We start from the raw sequence: 24973 nt of genomic DNA on the forward strand, positions 1-24973 counted from the left end.
ATAAGTCTTTGAAATTGAATACGGTGTAAAAGTAAAACCTGCGATAATGACGTCATACCTCCGATATTAATGCAAAAACGATGTTTTCGCTCCCATATTGAATACCCCTGTTAATATATTAACCCCTTTTACCATAGTACAGTTATACTGTTAACATTGGGAATATTGTGTGTTATGTAGATTTACAACACCTCATTAGCCTACCCTGCATGTTCTTCTTAGTAATACTAATCTGATTGGATCCTGTAAAAGCTGTGGGTATTATACTGTATATACAGGGACCTGGTCTGTAATTATTTCTAGATTAATTTCAGTCATTTACATTACTTATTCAATGAAATTGAATGGTAAGCATCCCTTGTCTGCATGCATGCATGCATGATCCTTAACTGTTGTACAAACAAAGTTGACATGTTATCTGCTGTCAGTAGGTATATAGTGATAGTAAAGACCAGATAATACCCTCTATCTAATCTAAAGCACTGTTCTATTTGCTGTTCATATATCAGCCTGTTTGTCTGATGAACTCTGAATTCCTGTTTGATAAGCATTGGGGCTGATACATACAGTATGAGTGGATCAGGTGAGTATTGCCCTCATCAGCCCATGTGAACAGACAGGTTGCAGAAAAACAAGCTTATCTCAGTGTAGCAAAACAGACCCCAGGTTCATCAACCACACATAACCTGTAGGCAATGACTTCTGCTCTAAAGCCGGGCACATACTGTACAATATTTTGTTCGTACAGCTGACAAATGATATATCGTTCAGTGCATCTGCAGGTGTGTATACCCTTATATGTCATTTACAGACATATTGCGTCGGCCGTTCAGCACGCCAGATGCCGATATATCTTGCATATATATTGTTACATCTGCCAGTGTGTACGGGTGACATGCTGAACAACCCATATGCTGGCCAAACAAAGACATCACTATCGGTTCCTGTGGCCAGGCATGTCAGGCGGTGGATTGGTAAGTGTGTATACACAATTCATTTGCAACCCGTTGCCAGCAAATATACTGTATGTCCCGGACACAGAAGAGTGTTGTGCGATGACGGCCTCTGAGAGCAAAGGACACATATTATGTAATAGTAAAAAATAAAAAGTTTGTTTTGTTGAATATACCTAGTATTGGAAGTATGTCTAGATTAAAGACCACCAGTATGGATGCCCAGTTACAAGACAGCAGGGGCAAACGCAGGATTTTAACTGGCGGGGTCTCTCTCTCTCTCTCTTTATATATATATATATATATATATATATAATATATATATATAGTTAGGTTGGGTTAGGCTGCCGGAGGGAGGTTCGAGTTAGGCTGCTGGGGAGAGGATAGGGTTAGGCTGCGGGGGAGAGGATAGGGTTAGGCTGCAGGGAGAGGTTAGGTTGTGGGGAGAGGTTAGGGTTAGGCTGCGGGGGAGAGGATAGGGTTAGGTTGTGGGGAGAGGTTAGGGTTAGGCTGCGGGGGAGAGGATAGGGTTAGGCTGCGGGGAGAGGATAGGGTTAGGCTGTGGGGAGAGGTTAGGGTTAGGCTGCGGGGGAGATGATAGGGTTAGGCTGCGGGGAGAGGATAGGGTTAGGCTGCGGGGAGAGGTTAGGGTTAGGCTGCGGGGGAGATGATAGGGTTAGGCTGCAGGGAGAGGACAGGGTTAGGCAGCGGGGGGAGGTTAGGGTTAGGCTGCGGGCGAGAGGATAGGGTTCGGCTGCAGAAGGAGGTTAGGTTGTGGGGGGAGGTTAGGGTTAGGCTGCGGGGGAAAGGATAGGGTTAGGCTGCGGGGGAGAGGATAGTGTTAGGCTGCGGGGGAGAGCATAGGGTTAGGCTGCGGGGGATGTTAGGGTTAAGCTGCAGGGGGATGTTAGTGTAATGGTGCATACATAAGGTCAGATAAAAAGGACGATATAAACGATATCGTTCGTATCGTCCTTTTTTTAGCCCCCTCCAACGACCATCGATGCGCTGGCACGGATGGTTGATATTGATATCAACCATCGCCTGTGCATGCAGGCCAACCTGGTCGATATCGACCAGGTTAGCCTGTTTACTATAAGGACCTGCGACCGTTGATCGCGGGTCGTTAAGTCGTTTGGGGGTTGGTGCATGTTGCTGGTTGCTCGATATCGAACATGCAGGATGATCAGGCAATGATATCTGATTGTTGTCTGATCGTCCCGTGTGTACGGGTCATTAGGCTGCTGGGGGAGGTTAGGGTTAGGCTGCGGGGGGGGTTAGGGGTTAGGTTGTGGGGTCGGTTAGGGTTATGCTGCGAGGGGAGGTTATGGTTAGGTACTAGAGGAAAGAGTAGGGATTATGGTTTGGAATAGGGCAGAAATACTCACTGGAACGCCGGATGATAATAGCTCTGACCCGGAACTCACAATCACATGATCCCCAGGGACCTTAAGTTGCGCTTGACTCGCTGCAGCCATCGGAAGCAGGTAAGTCACCTCTGGGTTACTGAAGACGATATATCTACATTCTATCATGTTAGACGTTTCATCACTGTCTTCATGATGAATGATGATATGGTCAATGTCGACATTATGACCATGTCGACATTGTCATACCACACCCGTACAAATGACCATCTTTACCACGTCCACATGTTTTTATGCATTTGCGTTAATGAGCAGGTATAGCGGTGTACATACTCTCACTCTCTCTGTCTCAAATACATACAACCCCTTTTCACGCAGTACTGGTTACTGTGATTGGACGATGGGGGGTTTGGATAAGCATCATATCTGCTTACAGTATATTGGATAACACATCAAAGTCACACACTTTATGTCAAAGTACTTTGATAATGTAATACCCCAATTTCATGTTCTGACTTTGAATGCAGAAATAATTTCTGAGTAATCTCTATGTAAATAAGCACACTCCTTTTAAAGAGATTGAGTAACTGATCTGTCTTCAGTATGTCTGCCTAATGCATACTTTTTATAATATATGTGATAAATATAAGTTAATTCATTGTTAGCTGACATTACATCAATGTAGTAATATCAATATTTAATTTTCATACACTGGACTAAAAATAAAATGGTACACATTTGTAGTTGCTTATTAGGGATGTAGTTATGTTCCTGGTGGGTGGGATACTGGCGCTCAAAATACCGGCGCTGGAATCCCAAAAGCAGTCAGAATCCCGGCGCGAGTATCCCGACTGCCGCATCCCGAAGGTAAGTATTGGGGTTAGGCGGAGGGTTAAGTTTAGGGTTAGGCTGCGTGGGTGGGGTGTTAGAGTTAGGCTGCAGGGGGAAGGTTAGGGTTAGGCACTAGGGGGAGGATTAGGCTGTGGGGGGGAGGTTAGGCACTAGGGGGAGGTTAGGGTTATCACTGGGGGGGAGGGACATTTAGGGGTTAGTGTTAGTATACTTACCTGGTTGAGTCGAGATTCAATTGTCGGGATTCCGCTGTCGGTATTGTGACTGCCAGCATCCCCATCGCCGACATCCCTTATCCAACCCGTTTATTATAATGGATGGCCATTCATTTGCACATTTCTTATATTCGGTCAATATTTGGTCATTTTTAGTAAGTACATTTTTACTATGTAGTTATTATTATTATTATTATTTAGTTATGATTTTTTTCATCTTCATTTTTAGCGACCAAATTGTTTTGTGTTTTTTTTTTTATTATAAACCCTAAAATGTTTTGTATATTAAAATTACATTTATAGTTACAAAATATGTAACATTACACATGATAATTAAACAGTACAGTATTTTAAAGGATAGCTCCGCCCATAAATAAAAATTTAGTTTAACATGGAGTGGAAGGAGTTAATATCTAGAACAAAAGCTTATCTTGCATGCACCAATTTCTCACAGCCAATTGTGACTTCATTGATCCAAAGTCACATTGTCTTTCTTACTGCTCGCGTTTCAAGTCCCTTCCCCAAGAATGTGTCATCCACATTATATAATAATAATAATATTACTTTGTAAGGGGAAAGGTGAGCAGTTGGAGGGTGAACTGGGAAGAGAGCTGGTCAAGGGAGGAGAGGAAAGGGGGATGGATAGTAGGATTTGATGAAAAGGTGTGATTGAGTGCAGGAGAAGTCTTGGAGATGGACATAAGAGGAAGTAACCAGAGAGGAGGTGAGGTGACAATTGGGGGCTGTTTGAATTAAGTAAAGAGATACACTTAGGGGCAGATATTTAATTGTATATTTGTTGCTGTATCCCCAAAAACGGTATACAATCGGGAAGTCGGCTGCCTTAATACCGGCAGCCGGCTTCCCGACTGTCATATCCCGGCGAGGGTGAAATGCCAGGCGTCTAGATGTAGACGCCTGACATTTCCCCGACGCCGGGAGACAGGCGCCCGGCATCCCGATCGAAGGGATGCCAGGCGCCGCGAGCGGACAGCCACGGGGGAGGAGGGTTAGGTTTAGAGCACCCGGGGGGGACTTAGGGTTAGGTACCCCCCGGGAGGGTTAGGGTTAGGCTAGGGGGAGGGAGGGTTAGGGTTAGGCACCACCCCGGGGACTTAGGTTTAGGCAGCGGGGAAGGAGGGGTTAGGGTTAGGCACTTAGAGGGGGGATTAGGGTTAGGCACTTGGGGGGGAAGTTAGGGTTAGGCACCCCTAAGGAGGGTTAGGGTTAGGGGGTTAGGTTAGGTTAGTATATACTTACCTTAGGGACGATTGGGATTTCCAGCGCTGTCGGGCTTCCGCTGCCGGCAACTCTGCTGTGGTCGGCCAGGCGCTTCCGGGAATCGAGCCATGCGGCCGGCGGTATTTCATACCGATTCCCCAAAAGCACCCATTTTCCCCCAGCTGTATAGGGGTGTGTGACTGGTGCTGCCGCACAGAGCAAAGAGCACTGTCATCGCCTCATGGCCCTTGCTTCTTGCTAGCAGGGTGTATGGAGCGCTCCAGACAGGCACCGCCTGTACAGCCAATCATATCGCCCTCAGGACGCTTCGCTCAGTGCTGCACTTACAGGTGCTGCCCACTCCCTCTGCGAGATGTAATGACGTGCGCAGCGGATGATGTTGGGCGCTCAGGGGGCCGGGTAGGCAGGGGTCTCAACAGCATGTGGCATAAAAAGCAAATCTCTTCCAGGGGAGGTGTGGCCATGCCCACTGGAGATACATCCTCCAATATTGGCAGGTATGCTATTCAGATTACTGAGGCATGAGGCACTATGTGCCTCCACTGTATATAGGTAACAAATCCACTTTAGTGCAGACACCTATTTCATATTCAGGAAACAAAAAATCAGGCATACAGTGCAGGGCATTTCCAGGATCACAATCCTCAAGATGCAAAACAGACATGAGTACAAACTTCACAATTATTAGCTAATACTAATATTATACATTATGATACTCACTTATCCAGGTCATGCACTGCATCAGGGCTGTTATCAGGTCCATGGTAAAACATCTTGTAAGATACTGGTACTAAATGGGTTTTGTTTTGGGGTCAGACAAGTTGGCAACCACACAGTAGCGTAACTAAGGTGGTCGAGCAGGGCGTGTGCCCTGGGCGTCGTAGGACCGGCGGCGCAGGGGGGCGCCGCCGGCCACGGTACCGGCCCACTCTAGTTAGGCAGTGTAGCCCCGACCGCAGTGCGTGCGGTCAGCGCTACACATTTACACAGGACCGGCTCTAGGCTTCCCTACGCCCAGCGCCGGTCCTGTGCTGCACAGCCGAGCCCCTTCCCTCCCCCTCAGCGCTTACCCAATAGCTCCAGGAGGAGGGTGGATGGCAGGCTCAGGCTATGCAGTTTACACACACATCGCCGCCAGCGCGGCAACAATGTGTGTGTTAACTAGCAGCCAATGAGAGTCAGACAGACTCTCATTGGCTGCTGCTGCTGCTGCTGCACACACATCACCGCCGCAGAAGCCTATGAGGCGAAACATGTTGGGAACTCTATCCAACACCCTGCACCATTGACTAAGAGACTATCCTGTATATCCCTGGAAATCACGATTCTACAAGAAAACTCTCCCTTAGGACCAGCCACCATGTCTTTAAGATAAGTTTTTGAATTTCTATTGTAACACTGTTTTAAAAATTATTTACCATGAAATAAAAAATATTAACTATTGGATACTAGTGACTGTAGTTCACTTTTAAGGATATCCAAATTGGTGGCGTACTGGAGTCGGGGGAAGAGAGCAATTGGAAAGGTGGAACGTGAGGGATTCCTGTCTAAAGACGGATTTATTATTACGCTTAATATACAAGTGTAGTTATGGATATATTTTATGGGGACAAACCTCAAGAACACCCCCAGGGACAACTGAAAGAAACATTTATATGCAGAACACAGCGTCCATATTATGTGAGTAGGGTACGCATTATTCTACTATCTCTGCAATTATCGTGTGGCTATAAGAAACCAGTTTGGAATCACTGAGTGGGTGGGAAGAACAAAAGAAACCCTTATGGGAAAATAATCACATATTTTGATGTGAGTTGGGGTACACATCGATTGCATCCGACCAATTGACAGACCTATGGACCTCATTCAGAGCCGGTCGCACAGAGCGTGCGGTTGGTCTGAATTAGGGGAGGATGTCTTGAATTTTCAAGACGTCCTCCTTTGCGGTGGTAAGGCTGTGGGTTAACACCCACAGCCTTACGACCGCCTAAGGTGATGGTCGCGATGGTCAAGACCATCGCGACCATCGGGGCTTACGACGTGACCCTAGGGTAGGGTCTCCCTTGTCATAAGCCCCGGAGAGCTTTCGGCTCTGTCTGAGCCGGAAGCTCTCCACTGAGGCCACCCCCAAACGGTAGGCGTTCCCATGGGAACGCCCCCGTTTGGGCTGCCACCCCCCCCCCGGCCCGCCTTACAAACGGGGCTAGCTGTCAATCAACATCGACAGCTTTCCCCCTCTGGATCGAGACCCGCTACGACCGGCGCTGTCGGTCGTTGCGGGTCTCACGCATGCGCACGATGGCGCCGGCGTGCGCATGCTCTGTGGGGGGCCATTGACCCGGTCCGAGTGCATCGGCGCTAACGACCGGGTCTGAATGACCCCCTATGTTATTTCCCTTCACCTTTCTCATTTAGATATTGGTTGGAACACTGTATCAGACTATTAAGACGGTTTCGTGTTTTGTATTTAATTTTTTTCATGTGCCATTTGAACAACTCCTGGAGACTCTGAGAACTTTACATAGAAAGTTGTTTATGCTGGGATCTTTCACCTATGAAAAGTATTTTATGTATACGTCTTGTCCTATATTTTATATTCTGACATTTGTTTATCCAGCGCCACCTGGTATCACAACAATTTCTCTGCTATATCTATTTATTGGAGCTGAGTGAGTCTCCACTTTTGTGTCAAACCGGGGGCAGCAGGTTTTGCGCACTATACTTAATAGTTATTTTTCCTAAGTCTGCTGTTCAAAGCAGTATTTTGTGGATCTCGTCACCCAACCTCTGGGCTATTGGCGTCATGAGATGGGTGCAAGCCGCACCCAGGTGTCACCCTTTAGGGGGTGACACCAAAATGCCAGCTCCTCTGCAGTGACAGGAGCCGGGTGCTGCAGTGTGACACTCTCCTGTACCACCCGGCTCCTGTCGTAGAGGAGGAGCCAACAGTGCAGACTGCCCAGTCTCCGGGGCAGCCCAGCATCTCCAGTGATGCTGGGCTGCCCCCCGGAGTGATGCTATCGGGATCCCCCATGAGGCTAGGCCCCCTTTATTTAGGCCACACTCCCTTTTTTGTCTGGGCACCGGGGATATCCAGAGTGCGCACCGGGTGTCACCAGACTTTGTGACACCTCTGCTCTGGGCCACCCCAGTGCCGCCCCCCCAATGAACATGTGATGTCACTACCTCACGCTAAGGTGCAGGGCCACCAGCACCAGAAAGTACAGCACTTCCTGAAGCATCCCTAGGTCACTCCGGGCGGCTGTAAAGACTACAGAGTGCGTGCTCAGGGCGTCCAAAGGACACTCTGCAACAGCAATCACTAGATGGCGTTACCTAATAAAAGCCTATAGGCTTATCTTCTCAAAGTTCACTGAGACTGATCCAATCGGCTCTCTCCCAGTGTCCCCCATCTCGCACGTCTCAGAAGTGCATGTGCTGATAGGACTCCTGGATCAAAAACCCAGAAGTCCTGTCATCGCATAGGACAGCTCTTTTTGGAAGAGCTGGTCTTTGCTATTTTATTCTCAATAATAGGTACATGCCGGCGTTATTAACTTATGTTATTAAAGTATGTACCCGATAAGTGGCGAGATGTACCGCATCCATAATGCAATGCATAGTACATCCTGCCCACAGCCTGTAAAATGACAGAAGCTGATTGGTTATCACTTTATCTCTCTCCATGGTTTGATACATTTCTCCTTATGTGCGATTAGTGCTTAGTGCTGTAACAGGGCTGCAGTGTGCCCTGTGCCATCCCTGCCCCCAGAGCGCATTTCATCATGATGTTGCGCAGAGGGGGCGGGGCTGCCACCACCAGGGAGTGCAGCAGTAGCTGTAGCGTCCTGAGGATGTTCCTAGCTGCACAGACGGCTTGGTGCATCACTGGATCATCCAAAGGACAATCTGGGGGCATTGTTGCAGTGATAGTGGTTGCAGCAGGGTACTGTAGTCAGAAGCAAGGGCCGGGGGCAGTGACAGTGCAGACTACAGTGCCCTGTGCTCTGTGAGGCAGCAGCGCTTGCACACCTATTAGTTACAGCCCTGTGAGTGGTTTATGCACTGCAACCGTCTATGATATCCTACTCTGTAGTCATCTCTTCGCACTGTGGGCCTGATTCAGAGCCGCTCGCTAGAATCGATCACTCGCACGATGTGTATGCAGTGCTACCACACAGCACTGCATTTAGCACACCCAATATATCTTACAGCTCGATCACATAGTGTATGCAGACACCCACCAGCCTGTTCTAAGATGCCCACTTGTGCACGTCATGTCCAGGAAGTGTATGCAACCATCGGTACATCGGATGCGATCGCAGCGCTTGAGGTTGACCATACCCTGCCGCAAGCACTGCGAGCACTTCAGTGTAAAAACAAGCTAGGTGACGTGTACTATGATGCTGTCTTATATAATTATGTACACCTCTAAAACGCCGTTGAGATGCTCAGGCACGCCTGCGTTTGCACCTCCACTCCCCCGTTTTTATTGGCCAGCCAATGTTACCACCTATAACTGGCTTCCCCTGTCACTCACTCTGCTGGGCTGTCTATGTGCAGCGAGCGAATGCATTGTGACCTTTCACTAAGGTATGCACATGCGCACACTGTAATGCATACACAATGCACAGCATCGGCAGCAGCGAGCGAGTCTGAATCAGGCCCTATGATTAAACTGGCTGCTTACACCACAGCTTGATAAGGTTAAAGTTAATAATACTTTGTTGCTACATATATTTAAACAACTTTATAATAAATATATCATACATACTGCTTTTGCTATTATACTAGGGGTGAGCGGGTTCGGATTTCTGAAATCCGAACCCCCCCGAGCCCCCCCGATCCGAGTCCGATCCGAGTCAGGCTCGACTTTTCCCGCCTGACTCGGATCTGAAATCGAGGCAAAACGTCATCTTCCCGCCTTCCGAGTCTCGCGGGTTTTGGATCCTATATAAGGTACACACGTCGGCGCCATTTTCTCACTCGGCTGTGGACAGTGAAGAGGGAGGGTGGGAGTTAGGGCTGTGTAGTGTAGTGTAGTGTAGTGCTGCTGTTGTCCACTACTTCAAAGTCCATAGGGGCTGGCTGTGTTGTGCTGTGCTGCTGTTGTTAATAGGGGCTGTGTCCACTACTTCAAAGTCCATAGGGGCTGGCTGGACTGTGTTGTGCAGTCAGTTCTCCATAGGGGCTGTGTCCACTCCAAAGTCCTGTGCAGTGTCCCAGTCCTAAAGGAGTGCTGTAGTGTTGTCCAGGGGGTGCTCTGTCCATCAGGGGTGCTCCCCCCAAGTGCTAAAAAAATAATATATTTTCTGTGTTTGTGAATTGTGTGCGCAGTAGCCGCACGTGCATCAACAAAGTAGTGCCAAGCGTGCGCCTGTGTCATAAGTAAAGGGCCGGCTGGCTTGACCGTTAAGGGTGCTGTAACCCCCGAAAGTACACTCCAGTCCAAACCAAAAAAAAAATTATTTTCTGTGTTTGTGAATTGTGTGCGCAGTAGCCGCACGTGCATCAACAAAGTAGTGCCAAGCGTGCGCCTGTGTCATAAGTAAAGGGCCGGCTGGCTTGACCGTTAAGGGTGCTGTAACCCCCGAAAGTACACTCCAGTCCAAACCAAAAAAAATATTATTTTCTGTGTTTGTGAATTGTGTGCGCAGTAGTCGCACGTGCATCAACAAAGTAGTGCCAAGCGTGCGCCTGTGTCATAAGTAAAGGGCCGGCTGGCTTGACCGTTAAAGGGTGCTGTAACCCCCAAAGTACACTCCAGTCCAAACCAAAAAAAAAATTATTTTCTGTGTTTGTGAATTGTGTGCGCAGTAGCCGCACGTGCATCAACAAAGTAGTGCCAAGCGTGCGCCTGTGTCATAAGTAAAGGGCCGGCTGGCTTGACCGTTAAGGGTGCTGTAACCCCCGAAAGTACACTCCAGTCCAAACCAAAAAAAAAATTATTTTCTGTGTTTGTGAATTGTGTGCGCAGTAGCCGCACGTGCATCAACAAAGTAGTGCCAAGCGTGCGCCTGTGTCATAAGTAAAGGGCCGGCTGGCTTGACCGTTAAAGGGTGCTGTAACCCCCGAAAGTACACTCCAGTCCTAACCAAAAAAAAATTATTTTCTGTGTTTGTGAATTGTGTGCGCAGTAGCCGCACGTGCATCAACAAAGTAGTGCCAAGAGTGCGCCTGTGTCATAAGTAAAGGGCCGGCTGGCTTGACCGTTAAGGGTGCTGTAACCCCCGAAAGTACACTCCAGTCCAAACCAAAAAAAAAATTATTTTCTGTGTTTGTGAATTGTGTGCGCAGTAGCCGCACGTGCATCAACAAAGTAGTGCCAAGCGTGCGCCTGTGTCATAAGTAAAGGGCCGGCTGGCTTGACCGTTAAAGGGTGCTGTAACCCCCGAAAGTACACTCCAGTCCTAACCAAAAAAAAATTATTTTCTGTGTTTGTGAATTGTGTGCGCAGTAGCCACACGTGCATCAACAAAGTAGTGCCAAGAGTGCGCCTGTGTCATAAGTAAAGGGCCGGCTGGCTTGACCGTTAAGGGTGCTGTAACCCCCGAAAGTACACTCCAGTCCAAACCAAAAAAAAAATTATTTTCTGTGTTTGTGAATTGTGTGCGCAGTAGCCGCACGTGCATCAACAAAGTAGTGCCAAGCGTGCGCCTGTGTCATAAGTAAAGGGCCGGCTGGCTTGACCGTTAAGGGTGCTGTAACCCCCGAAAGTACACTCCAGTCCAAACCAAAAAAAAAATTATTTTCTGTGTTTGTGAATTGTGTGCGCAGTAGCCGCACGTGCATCAACAAAGTAGTGCCAAGCGTGCGCCTGTGTCATAAGTAAAGGGCCGGCTGGCTTGACCGTTAAGGGTGCTGTAACCCCCGAAAGTACACTCCAGTCCAAACCAAAAAAAAAATTATTTTCTGTGTTTGTGAATTGTGTGCGCAGTAGCCGCACGTGCATCAACAAAGTAGTGCCAAGCGTGCGCCTGTGTCATAAGTAAAGGGCCGGCTGGCTTGACCGTTAAAGGGTGCTGTAACCCCCAAAGTACACTCCAGTCCAAACCAAAAAAAAATTATTTTCTGTGTTTGTGAATTGTGTGCGCAGTAGCCGCACGTGCATCAACAAAGTAGTGCCAAGCGTGCGCCTGTGTCATAAGTAAAGGGCTGGCTGGCTTGACCGTTAAGGGTGCTGTAACCCCCGAAAGTACACTCCAGTCCAAACCAAAAAAAAAATTATTTTCTGTGTTTGTGAATTGTGTGCGCAGTAGCCACACGTGCATCAACAAAGTAGTGCCAAGCGTGCGCCTGTGTCATAAGTAAAGGGCCGGCTGGCTTGACCGTTAAGGGTGCTGTAACCCCCGAAAGTACACTCCAGTCCAAACCAAAAAAAAAATTATTTTCTGTGTTTGTGAATTGTGTGCGCAGTAGCCGCACGTGCATCAACAAAGTAGTGCCAAGCGTGCGCCTGTGTCATAAGTAAAGGGCCGGCTGGCTTGACCGTTAAGGGTGCTGTAACCCCCGAAAGTACACTCCAGTCCAAACCAAAAAAAAAATTATTTTCTGTGTTTGTGAATTGTGTGCGCAGTAGCCACACGTGCATCAACAAAGTAGTGCCAAGCGTGCGCCTGTGTCATAAGTAAAGGGCCGGCTGGCTTGACCGTTAAGGGTGCTGTAACCCCCGAAAGTACACTCCAGTCCAAACCAAAAAAAAAATTATTTTCTGTGTTTGTGAATTGTGTGCGCAGTAGCCGCACGTGCATCAACAAAGTAGTGCCAAGCGTGCGCCTGTGTCATAAGTAAAGGGCCGGCTGGCTTGACCGTTAAGGGTGCTGTAACCCCCGAAAGTACACTCCAGTCCAAACCAAAAAAAAAATTATTTTCTGTGTTTGTGAATTGTGTGCGCAGTAGCCACACGTGCATCAACAAAGTAGTGCCAAGCGTGCGCCTGTGTCATAAGTAAAGGGCCGGCTGGCTTGACCGTTAAAGGGTGCTGTAACCCCCGAAAGTACACTCCAGTCCAAACCAAAAAAAAATTATTTTCTGTGTTTGTGAATTGTGTGCGCAGTAGCCGCACGTGCATCAACAAAGTAGTGCCAAGAGTGCGCCTGTGTCATAAGTAAAGGGCCGGCTGGCTTGACCGTTAAAGGGTGCTGTAACCCCCGAAAGTACACTCCAGGCCAAACCAAAAAAAAATTATTTTCTGTGTTTGTGAATTGTGTGCGCAGTAGCCGCACGTGCATCAACAAAGTAGTGCCAAGAGTGCGCCTGTGTCATAAGTAAAGGGCCGGCTGGCTTGACCGTTAAAGGGTGCTGTAACCCACAAAGTACACTCCAGTCCAAACCAAAAAAAAAATTATTTTCTGTGTTTAGCCGCACGTATATATCAAATCGATATAACATAAATGGAGGACCAAACTTTCTCCGATAAAAATAAAATAGAGAAAGATCAAGAACCACTTCCTCCTAGTGCTGAAGCTGCTGCCACTAGTCATGACATAGACGATAACATGCCATCAACGTCGTCTGCCAAGGCCGATGCCCAATGTCATAGTAGAGGGCACATACAATCCCAAATGGCAAAGTTCAGGAAAATGACCTTGAAAAAGACATTTAAATCAGCTGAAGAGAAACGTAAACTTGCCAATATGCCATTTACGACACGGAGTGGCAAGGAACGGCTAAGGTCGATCCCTAGTATGTTCATGACTAGTGGTTCAGCTTCACATGACGATGGAAGCCCTCCTCCCACTAAAAAAATCAAAAGAGTTAAGCTGGAAAAAGCACAGCGAAGAACTGTGCTTTCTAAGAAGATATCACAAATCCCCAAGGAGAGTCCAAGTGTGGTGGTGGTTGCGATGCCTGACCTTCCCAGCACTGGACGGGAAGAGGTGGCTCTTTCCACCATTTGCATGCCCCCTGCAAGTGCTGAAAGGAGCACCCACAGTCCACTTGCTGATATGCAAATTGAAGATGTCACTGTTGAAGTACAACAGGATGAGGATACTGGTGTAGCTGGCGCTGAGGAGGAAGTTGGCGAGGAGGATTCTGATGGTGATGTGGTTTGTTTAAATCAGGCTCCGGGGGAGACAGTTGTTGTCCGTGGGATGAAAAAGCCCATCACGGTCATGCCTGGGCAGAAGACCAAACATTCCACCTCTTTGGTCTGGCAATATTTCTATCCAAATCCGGACAACAACTGTCTTGCCATATGTACCATATGTAAAGGTGAAATAAGTAGGGGTAGGGACGTCAACCACCTAGGAACATCCTCCCTTATACGGCACCTGCAGCGCGTTCATAAAAAGTTACTGTCAAGTTCAGAAACTTTGGCTAAGACCGTAAGCAGTCCAGGGACACCTAAATCCCGTTGTCCTGTTGTATCCAAGCGCCTGCAAACCACACCGTCAACTCCCTCCTCGTCAATTTCCTCCTTAGTCAGGATCGGAAGTAGTCCTGCAGGCCATGTCACTGGCATGACTGACTCTCCTATCCGGGATTCCTCTGGAGGATCCTGCATTGCTACGCCTACTGCTGCCGCTGCTGCTGTTGCTGCTGCTGGGAGTCGTTCATCATCCCAGAGAGGAAGTAGGAACACCACTACTTTTACTAAACAATTGACCCTCCAACAGTCCTTAGCGAGGAGGATGAAGTACGACAGCAGTCATCCTGAAGCAAAACGTATAACTGAGGCCTTGACTGCTATGTTGGTGTTAGACGTGCGTCCGGTATCCGCCATTAGTGCAGTGGGATTTAGACAATTGATGGAGGTAGTGTGTCCCCGGTTCCAAATCCCGTCTAGATTCCACTTCACTAGGCAGGCGATACCGAGACTGTACAGAAACGTCAGAAAAAGTGTCCTCAGTGTCCTGAAAAATGCCGTTGTACACAATGTCCACTTAACCACGGACATGTGGACAAGTGGAACAGGGCAGACTAAGGACTATATGACTGTGACAGCCCACTGGGTAGATGTATCACCTTACGCAGCAACAGCAGCAGCGTCACCAGTAGCAGCATCTCAGAAACGCCAGCTCGTTACAAGGCAGGCTACGCTGTGTATCACCGGTTTCAGTAAGAGGCACACCGCCGACAACCTCTTAGAGAAACTGAGGGAAATCATCGCCCAGTGGCTTACCCCACTTAGACTCTCCTGGGGATTTGTGATATCTGACAACGCCACCAATATTGTGCGGGCATTACATCTGGGCAAATTCCAGCACGTCCCATGTTTTGCTCACACAATAAACTTGGTGGTGCAGAATTTTCTGAAAAGCGACAGGGGCGTGCAGGAGACGCTTTGGGTGGCCCGAAAAATTTCTGGCCACTTTCGCCATTCAGCGACTGCGTGCCGAAGACTGGAGCGCCAGCAAACACTCTTGAACCTACCCCGCCATCACCTGAAGCAAGAGGTTGTGACGCGGTGGAACTCAACCCTCTATATGCTTCAGAGGATGGAGGAGCAGCAAAAGGCCATACAAGCCTATACATCCACCTATGACATAGGCAAAGGAGGGGGTATGCACCTGACTCAAGCACAGTGGAGAATGATTTCCGTGTTGTGCAAGGTTCTCCAGCCCTTCGAACTTGCCACACGTGAAGTCAGTTCAGACACAGCCAGCTTGAGTCAGGTCATTCCCCTCATCAGGCTTTTGCAGAAGCAGCTGGAGAAAGTGAAGGAGGAGCTAAGACGGAGCGATTCCGCTCGGCATGTGGGACTTGTGGATGAAGCCCTTCATTCGCTTTGCCAGGATTCCAGGGTGGTCAATCTGTTGAAATCAGACCACTACATTTTGGCCACCGTGCTTGATCCTAGGTTTAAAGCCTATGTGGTGTCTCTCTTTCCGGCCGACACAAGCCTGCAGAGGTGCAAAGACCTGCTGGTGAACACACTGTCAGCTGAAGCGGAACGTGACACGTCAACGGCTCCTTCTTCATTTTCTCCCGCAACTGGGGCTGCCAGGAAAAAACTTAGGTATCCTAAGCAACCCGCTGGCGGTGATGCAGGGCAGGCAGGACCAAGTTTGGACATCTGGTCCGGACTGAAGGACCTGGCAACAATTTCTGACATGTCTACTGTCACTGCATATGATACTGTCACCATTGACAGAATGGTGGAGGATTACATCGGTGACAGCATCCAAGTAGGCATGTCAGACAGTCCATACCTGTACTGGCAGGAAAAAGAGGCAATTTGGAGGCCCCTGTACAAGCTGGCTCTATTTTACCTGAGTTGCCCCCCCTCCAGTGTGTATTCCGAAAGAGTGTTTAGTGCAGCCGGGAACCTTGTCAGCGAAAGGCGTAGGAGGTTGCTTCCACAGAATGTGGAGAAGATGATGTTCATCAAAATGAATTATCAGCTCTTCCAGGGAGACCAGCCTCCAGAAGGTACAGAGGGACCTGTGGTGGTGGATTCAAGTGGGGACGAGTTAATACTTTGTGAGGATGAGGATGTACACACTGAAGAGGGTGAGGAATCGGTGGATGAGGAGGATGAGGATGACATCTTGCCTCCGTAGAGCCAGTTTGTGCAGGGACACATTAATTGCCAGCTTGTTTTGTGGGGGCCCAAACGAACCAATCATTTCAGCCACAGTTGTGTGGCAGACCCTGGCGCTGAAATGATTGATTTGTTAAAGTGTGCATGTCCTGTTTATACAACATAAGGGTGGGTGGGAGGGCCCAAGGACAATTCCATCTTGCACTTCTTTTTTTTCTTTGCATTATGTACAGTTTGGGGCCTAGTTTTTCTAACTGCCATCCTGTCTGCCACTGCAGTGTCACTCCTAGATGGGTCACGTGTTTGTGCCGCCCACTCGTGTCGCTTAGCATAGTCATCCAGCTACCTCGGTGCAACCTTTTGGACATGAAAACACTATTGTGAGGTGTGAGGTGTTCAGAATAGACTGGAAATGAGTGGAAATTAAGGTTATTGAGGTTAATAATAGCATAGGAGCAGAGAAACCAACAAATTCTGTGATTTTAGCTGTTTTTATGCTTTTTTTAAAAAAAATACAGATCCAAAACACAAAACCCAGAACCCAAAACACGGAAGGGTGGTTTTGGCAAAACCAATCCAGATCCAAAACACGAAGAAAGATCCAGATCCAAAACCAAAACACAAAACACGAAAAGTGGCCGGTGCACACCCCTATATTATACACATTACAGTTGCTATATTGAGCTTGCATATTGTGCACAAACATTTATATTCTAATGGTTTGAAGGTTTTTATGCCATACAGCTTTAAATGTGAATTATATTGTGTTTTATTTTATTTTTTAATTGTTTTGAGAAAATCTTTTTTATTGAAGTTTTATGGTAACGTAACAGAGATGCGCAACATTAAGGCAGTTTCAGTACATATACAGGGAAAACCGTACGAGGAATTGCAAATAATGCCCTTTCAAAACAGTTTTACGATAAAGTGCTTATTGAGGCTGGTTGGCCGGTTCTCTTTGCATGCTTATGTCCGTCCCGGATGGATCTTTGCTGGATCTGTCTTTCTGGCACTTCGGGGCGGGAACTGGGCGGCGACAATGCGATAACGACTCCTGCCAGCAAGGTCATGCCCCCTGATGTGCCATTTTGGGGGTGTGACTGCGTGTCACGCTCCAGTCCTAGTCACACTGGGGGGCTTGCCCCACGCTCCGGGAGCTGCTGGGAAGCCCCCAGCCTCCCCCAGCACAGTGTGGATGATGCGCGCATGCACGCTTCATCCATCACTTCTGCAGTGCTCTGCTATTTTGTTGTCACCCCCCTCGGATGGTGGCACCCAGTGCGGCCTGCACCCTTTCAGTGATGTCACTGTGTGGGCTAAAGATCCATGTTAGTCTGAGTAGTGCATACGGAGAAGGGAAGCCTTTTTCTGACAGATGTCTTGCAACCAGAATAGGGCTCAGGTCCGGATTAAGGGGGGGGGCCGGGCGACAGAGGCGGTCCTCCTGGGGCCCCCACACACAGAGGGGCCCCTACAACCAGCGCAAGCAGGGGGGGTCTTAGTACTTAGAAACCTCCCCTGACTGACAAATCCCCCCTTACAGAGGCCGAAGTGGGGGCGGAGCCATATTACCCACTAATCGCTGTATTACGGCACGAGGGGCCTAATGATGTGAGGTGCTCGTCCTCCATTACCAACCTTTAGCATAAAAATGTAAGTGTACAGTATGTATTATGTACTGGTTTATTGTGTATATATAAATATATATATAATATATATGTGTATGTTTTATTTTGAGGATACTGTGGATGTGTTAGTATGTATATATGTGTATGTATGTCAGGGGCATTTTTAGAGAGGAGGGGGCCCGTGTGCAGTTTCTGACACGGGCCCCCTCCTCCCTGTCCAGCGGCCAGCAGCGCACTGATCTGTACGCGCCCCCGCCGGAGTTATAGACTCTGGGCACTAGATTGCGCCCAGAGTCTAGATGATGCTCTGGTCCCCGGGAAAATGGGCACGGCAGCCATTTTCCCTGTAGTGCGCATGCGCAAATGACGGGAAAATGGCCGCGGAGGCCATTTTCCAGTCGTTTTTACAGCACCGGACCCCTGCGCCGATCCCTGCGCCGGACCCCCGCGCCGGACCCCCACGCCGGATCCCTGTTCCGAATCCGGAAAGGTAAGTAGGTCTATGGGTGCAGGGTGTCCCCCTGGACCCAGGGGCCCGTGTTCCTCGCACACCCTGCACCCATTATAGATACGCCCCTGATGTATGGGTTCAATTGTATATATGTATGTTAGAGTGTGTATACTGTGTATGTATATGTGTCATTGTGTATGTATGTGTTTATGAGTGTACACTGTATATGTGTGTGTTAGTGTGTATGTAATATAAACGCTTGCTACATATATATGTGTGTGTGCATGTTTAACATTTTACATATATATATATATATATATCCTGAAATCCGGCGTTTGCCTCTGCCCACATAGGGTCGGTGTGACCCTGCCGAGACTCCATGTGGCTTGGTGGGGGCCCCAAAACTTAGTTGCCCCAGGGCCCCCACAAGCCTTAATCTGGCCTGATAGGGCTGGTACAAGTGCCGTCAATACTAGTGATGATGGTTGCAGCTCTGGATGGAAAAACAGTGGGCGCATGGATGCTTGCATTAGCCCTACAGAAATTGCATTAGCATAAGATAGTAAATCAGGCTTCAGCTACTAGACGCAGATACGCCGCTCTACAGGGGAGTTTCTAGAGAGGAGGGGGCCCGTGTGTAGTCTCCAACAAGGGCCCCCCTCCTCTCCGCCCGGTGGCCTGCAGCGCACTGAGCTGTGCGTGGCTAGTGCCGGAGTTATAGACTCTGGGTAGTAGAGTGTGCATAGAGTCTATAGTATCTGCACAGGTCACTGGGAAAATGGCCGCGGCGGACATTTTTCCTGTACTGCGCATGCGACGTGAAAATGGCCGCTGCGGCCATTTTCCAGTCATTTTACAGCACCGGGCCGACGTGGGACTCCGAAGAGGTAAGTAATATTATGGGTGCAATGTGTGCGGTGCGGGGCCCCCCTGGACCCAGGGGTCCGTGTTCCCCGCACAACCTGCACCCATTATAGATACGCCCCTGCCTCTCTATATCCAACCCAATATAAGCCCCATTTGGTTTTTATATTGCAAATGTTGGATGTTGAGAAATTTGTGCCTTGTGACCGGCTGTTTGCCTATCTTTATTTGAAATGGTAACAAGAAGCTGTGTTTAGGATAAAAAAAACCCTTAAAAATAAGTATAAATATTTTTAATGTTTAGTCTTATTTTATTATTGTATCTGTCGGACTGGACATTGTAGTTCTATGGAAAAGTACCCGATCAAAGATTAAAATTCAAACTAAATTGATTTGTCTGGCTTTGCCTCTCTGAATTAATAATATGACCTTTTACTTTCTTTTTTGCCCATGCCCATAGAATGAAGCACAAACAATAAACCAGTAAATTAGACTGAGCACAAAATGCTCCTAAAAGGAAACAGTCTTATACTTATTACATAATTTACCCGTTTACCTAACCCCAAATTGTTCCCCAGGCAGTACACATGGTCTGTTGTACTTTGCCTGTGAGTCCGTGGAATCCGCTTGCTCTTCTAATGACTCAGCTCTCATTGGTTTCTATGTGGAAGTAGATCCAAATATTTCACATTTCTTTCATGATAAACAGCTGCAGACTGCAGAGAGAATTATAGAACAGAACGTTAACTCCTTCATGCCAATGTGACACCTAATTAGATTAACAGAGTTTCTAGGTGATTAATATTGCTGGTATACCACTTGTAATGGGACAAATCTAGCATTAAGAGCAGCCAAACCTTAATGAGAAAAACAGGCACCTGGGTCATGCAGTACAGTTGTTGCTTACAGTGGTTTTAATATGTTCTGGAACGGAAATCCAAATCTGTAAATGGGAAATGCATCAATAAAGAGCTGGAGTTTTGTTTATTATTCTCTATGAATATTCAGTATACCAGCAGATGCAGAGCTGAATATATTAACACATGCAGTGACGCCATGAGAGGTGCGGGGGGGCTCACCCGGGTGCCCCCCTTGTAGGGGATGACACCAAAATGCAGGCTTCTCTGCAGTGATAGGAGCTGGGTGCTGCAGTGTGACTCTCCTGCAGCACCCGGCTCCTGTCATAGAAGAGGAGCTGACAGTGCTGACACTCAGTCTCCGGGGGCAGCCCATATCTACAGTGATGCTGGGCTGCCCCTGGAGTGAAGTCATCGGGATCCCCCACAAGGTCACACCCCTTTATTTTAGGCCACATCAACTTTTCGGGCATGCCTCCAGCACACAGGGGTGTGTGGTATAAGAGATAGATAGTAATTAGATAGACAATGCCTAGATAGACACCAGATGTTAGACAGTCATTAGTTAGACAGGGACAAAAGGTTGACAGGAACAAAAGTCAGACACACTAAAGTTCGACATGTAAAAATGTTGACAGGTACAAAAGGTTAGAACTCCAAAAATAACAATAATTGGAATAACCAATAATCAGTTTAGTAATTCCTTCGTGGGGCACTCTTTTATGTGTGAATTAATAATTATTGATATTAAAAAGTAATTTTTATTAATATTCCAGTAAACAAAATGGGATTTGTATGCTTTACTGTAGAAAATTCTAGTACAGCTCTCTTACACAATACTACTATACAAAAAAATAACCTTAATCTAAATTAAGGATTAAGATACATAATGTGGTGACTATGCTTATTGTAATACAAAAATTATTTATAACTCCTAATGGATATAGTATAGCAGGGTCAGGCACAATGGATACAGGCAAAAAAAATTGTACAAATAAATGATGAATATTCACTGGTGATATCTAACAGTAAATGTTTGATAATTATACAGCCTCGGTCATAGTTAGCATAGATACATATGTAGTATACATGTAACAAAATCGTATTTACTAACTAGCGCCCTAAATGCATGCTTCCTCATATATCTAAATACTGTCATAGATTGCTGCAACCAAGTATACAGTCGATAATGAGTCCAATTGGTAGATAAGGTAATACATGGATATTGCAGTAATGTACCAATAAACATGAAATTATGAAACAGTATTCTAGGGATAGTATTCTCCCCCGTAATACAAACTAAATGTTTTTACAATTGACATAAAAATTAACTCTTGCATTATATAAATCCAAATAATCTAATATCTCCCGAAGTACACACAAAACCAGGTGTCATTCATAAATGGTGTATACACATTATAAACCAGCGTAACCTGATAAGCAAACAATAAGTAAACAATAAAGGTTTGTGCACATTCCTGGGAGACTATACAGCTGCAAATAACATATCAATTAATTTTATCAAATATGAACATATATACATGTACAGATGTAAATGGTGTGTCATAAAGTCCCAATGTATCCAGTATAATGAAGGTAAGTAAGAACGGAGAAAAGTACCTAGCCCCTTCTGCTGTCCAGGGTCTTCGGTGAGAGGACGCCGAGAGAGAGAGGGACTGAGGATAGCTCCGATGGTAAAACAGGGAGGGGTGGGGGACGCTGTTCCGTATGTGGTGTTAGACAGTCTCTGTTGCTGTGAGCATTGCAGAGAACTGAATGTGCCACCGGAACAGGTAACAACTCACCTGGAAGGAAGTACAGTACCTGGAGGGAGACAGGGCCGAGGAAATCCTGCCTGATGACACTGCTCTCTCCTGCATCTGGGAGTGACTGACTGGACGCGCGTTTCACCATATCGGGCTTGTTCACCTAACAGCCTGACGCTCCATATCCGGATCTGTCTTAAATAGGATCAAGTACCAATCTGCTCACAACATGTGATATTGGTCTTGCAAATGTGACCATCAATTAGCATAAATTAAGTTAAAACAAATTAACGCAAACGTATTCTTCAATATCATTTGAAACACATGAAAAACTGAGAATTGTGTATTTGATTATATGAAAAAATATCTTACACTATAAAGCAATATATACAAACAAGGGGGACACAAGAGATTGCAATAAAGTGCTCATTGAGTCTAACATTGTTATTTGAAAACAGTAACAAGTTCTTAGTAATGTTATTTATTGCAGCCTGACACAATGTTACTTGTGGCTAAAGAATAATGTATAGAATTCTAAAAAGAAAGCTAAATATATCCTCATACAGATAATTAATAGGTAGCATTGTCGGGTGATATACAGAGAGAACAAGCATTTTATATGATAGAGAAAACATATATCGGATGATAGATAAATATAAAATTAGTTTAAAATCTGGAAAATAGCACATCAGCTGAACCTAATTATAACAGACTCCATGCCAGATCATCAGATCAAATTTATATTCATAGTATAACTCGTCGTTTCCATACACTACCAGAATAAAATCTTGTTTACCATATATTGCGCAAAATATTAATGTGTTGTGTAATGGACATCAAATATTAAAATAATTAGTTTTGTTTAATCATAAAAAAGAAACCAAGCAGTTGTAGAATATAATAAAAATTCTAAGTATATCCGCATTTATATACACACATGTGCATACATGCTCACATATTTTGTGAGCAGGGTGAAGATCCCCTAATACACAGTATATAGATGCATTGTATAGGTAAATGGTGTAGTGAATGAAAAATTCAATCAAAATTGTCATAGAGAAAGATAGATTATTATAATAATTATAATCTTAGAAGTAAATAAATATTAGCCTAAGAAGTGATAATAAATCACTATGCCTAAAAGTGTGTGTAATAATATGCGATCGCTGTGAAAAATGAGTGATGCTCTAAAGTGCAAATATGTAGATAATTTAATAGAATCTATGCATAGAAATCAATATATAAATAGTGAAGCAGATACTACAAATAACGTGAAACAAACAGCAAATCGATGCGTGCACTCATTTCTAAAAGTATGTGAGTGCTTGCTTAAGATTAAGTGTAATTATCATGAATACTGAAATAAAGATAATAAATATGAAAATAAAAGTGATCTTTAGCAATAATGAAAACCCCTAGTGATCAACAAAAAGATTATATATTATAAATAGGAATCCTATATAAATATTAATAAAGTATTATGAATAAAAAGTGAAGAGGATAAAGAACAAAATTGCATTACAGAAATACAATACAGTTTATATGTTCATTAAGGTCATTAGGTGAGAAGGAAGCTAATTTAAAGGTCCACTCACTCTCTTTCCTCATAAGTTCGCTCATATAATCACAGAACACTTTCAATTTATGGTAGGGATCGTGATGTTGATAGTAGAAGTGTTTAGCCACAGTGGTCATTTGTTTCATGTTTCTCTGGTCTCTATCCACATTCCTGATGTTTCCTGCATGCTCCAGAATCCTGTTTTAACATGCGTGTGGTGATATCAACATATTTTTTGTTGCAAGAACATATCAAGCAATATACCACTCTCTGTATGTCACTAGACAATGCTACCTATTCATTCTCTGTATGAGGATATATTTAGCTTTCTTTTTAGAATTCTATACATTATTCTTTAGCCACAAGTAACATTGTGTCAGGCTGCAATAAATAACATTACTAAGAACTTGTTACTGTTTTCAAATAACAATATTAGACTCAATGAGCACTTTATTGCCAATCTCTTGTGTCCCCCTTGTTTGTATATCTTGTTTTATAGTGTAAGATATTTTTTCATATAACCAAATACACAATTCTCAGTTTTTCATGTGTTTCAAATGATATTGAAGAATACGTTTGCGTTAATTTGTTTTAACTTAATTTATGCTAATTGATGGTCACATTTGCAAGAGCAATCTCACATGTTGTGAGCAGTTTGGTACTTGATCCTATTTAAGACAGATCCGGATATGGCGCGTCAGACTGTTAGGTGAACAAGCCCGATGTGGTGAAACGCGCGTCCAGTCAGTCACTCCCTGCTGCAGGAGAGAGCAGCATGTTAACAGGGTCATCAGGCAGGATTCCCTCAGCCATGTCTCCCTCCAGGTACTGTACTTCCTTCTAGGTGGGTTTTGACCTGTTCCGGTGGCGCATTCAGTTCTCTGCAATGCTCACAGCAACAGAGACTGTCTAACACCATGTACGGAACAGCGTCCCCCACCCCACCCTGTTTTTCCATCGTAGCTATCCTCGGTCTCTCTCTCTCTCGGCGTCTTCTCACGGAAGACCCTGGACAGCAGAAGGGACTAGGTACTTTTCTCCGTACTTACTTACCTTCATTATTCTGGATACATTGGGACTTTACGACACACCATTTACATCTGTACATGTATATATATGTTCATATTTGATAAAATTAATTCATATGCTATTTCCAGCTGTATAATCTCCCAGGAATGTGCACAGACCTTTATTGTTTACTTATGAGGTTACGCTGGTTTATAATGTGTATACACCATTTATGAATGACACCTGGTTCTGTGTGTAGTTCTGGAGATATTAGATCATTTGGACTTATATACTGCGAGAATATATTTTTATGTCAATTGTAAAAACATTTAATTTGTATTACGGGCAGAGCCGGCCCTAGCCAATTTGGTGCCCTAGGCAAAATTTTGACTGGTGCCCCCTAGCAGATAATCCCACCACCAATCTTATGGCCGGTACACACTAGAAGATGACTAGTGTGTACCGACCTCGTTAGCGACGGGACCCAGTGGGGTGCCGGCATCGGCAAGTGCATACACACTTGCCTATGCTGGCAGCAACAAAGTGATGGCGGCATAGCACTCGCTTACGATGTTGCCCATCACACCTGCATGTAGGTACGAGGAGCAATGTTGCTGACAACGAGCGGGGTATTGAGTATATTGCATCATCAATATTCACAGATGTGGGGTGCACAGCTGCTAGGACACACACATACATATCTATGAAAATATACACATATATG

At 45.8% G+C, this 24973-nt stretch overlaps 1 protein-coding gene across 2 annotated transcripts in view; it reads right to left on the reverse strand.

The window, feature by feature from the left end:
• Positions 1 to 23363, reverse strand: part of FADS1 (fatty acid desaturase 1) — a 61733-nt gene extending 38370 nt beyond the window's left edge. Inside the window, exons 1-2 of one of the 2 annotated variants that reach the window (XM_088454541.1) lie at positions 23279 to 23363; positions 19667 to 19776 (exon numbers count right to left, since the gene is read on the reverse strand). In XM_088454541.1, coding sequence (XP_088310667.1) covers positions 19667 to 19714 — 48 coding nt within the window. In that variant the 5' untranslated portion in view covers positions 19715 to 19776; positions 23279 to 23363. Of the gene's footprint in view, positions 1 to 19608; positions 19777 to 23278 lie in introns of both variants that reach the window. The other variant, XM_088454544.1, reaches the window with a different exon arrangement.
• Between the last annotated feature and the right edge of the window lie 1610 nt (positions 23364 to 24973).

This window comes from Taudactylus pleione, unplaced genomic scaffold, assembly GCF_031769625.1.
Source record: "Taudactylus pleione unplaced genomic scaffold, aTauple2 ptg000619l, whole genome shotgun sequence".
NCBI lineage: Eukaryota > Metazoa > Chordata > Amphibia > Anura > Myobatrachidae > Taudactylus > Taudactylus pleione.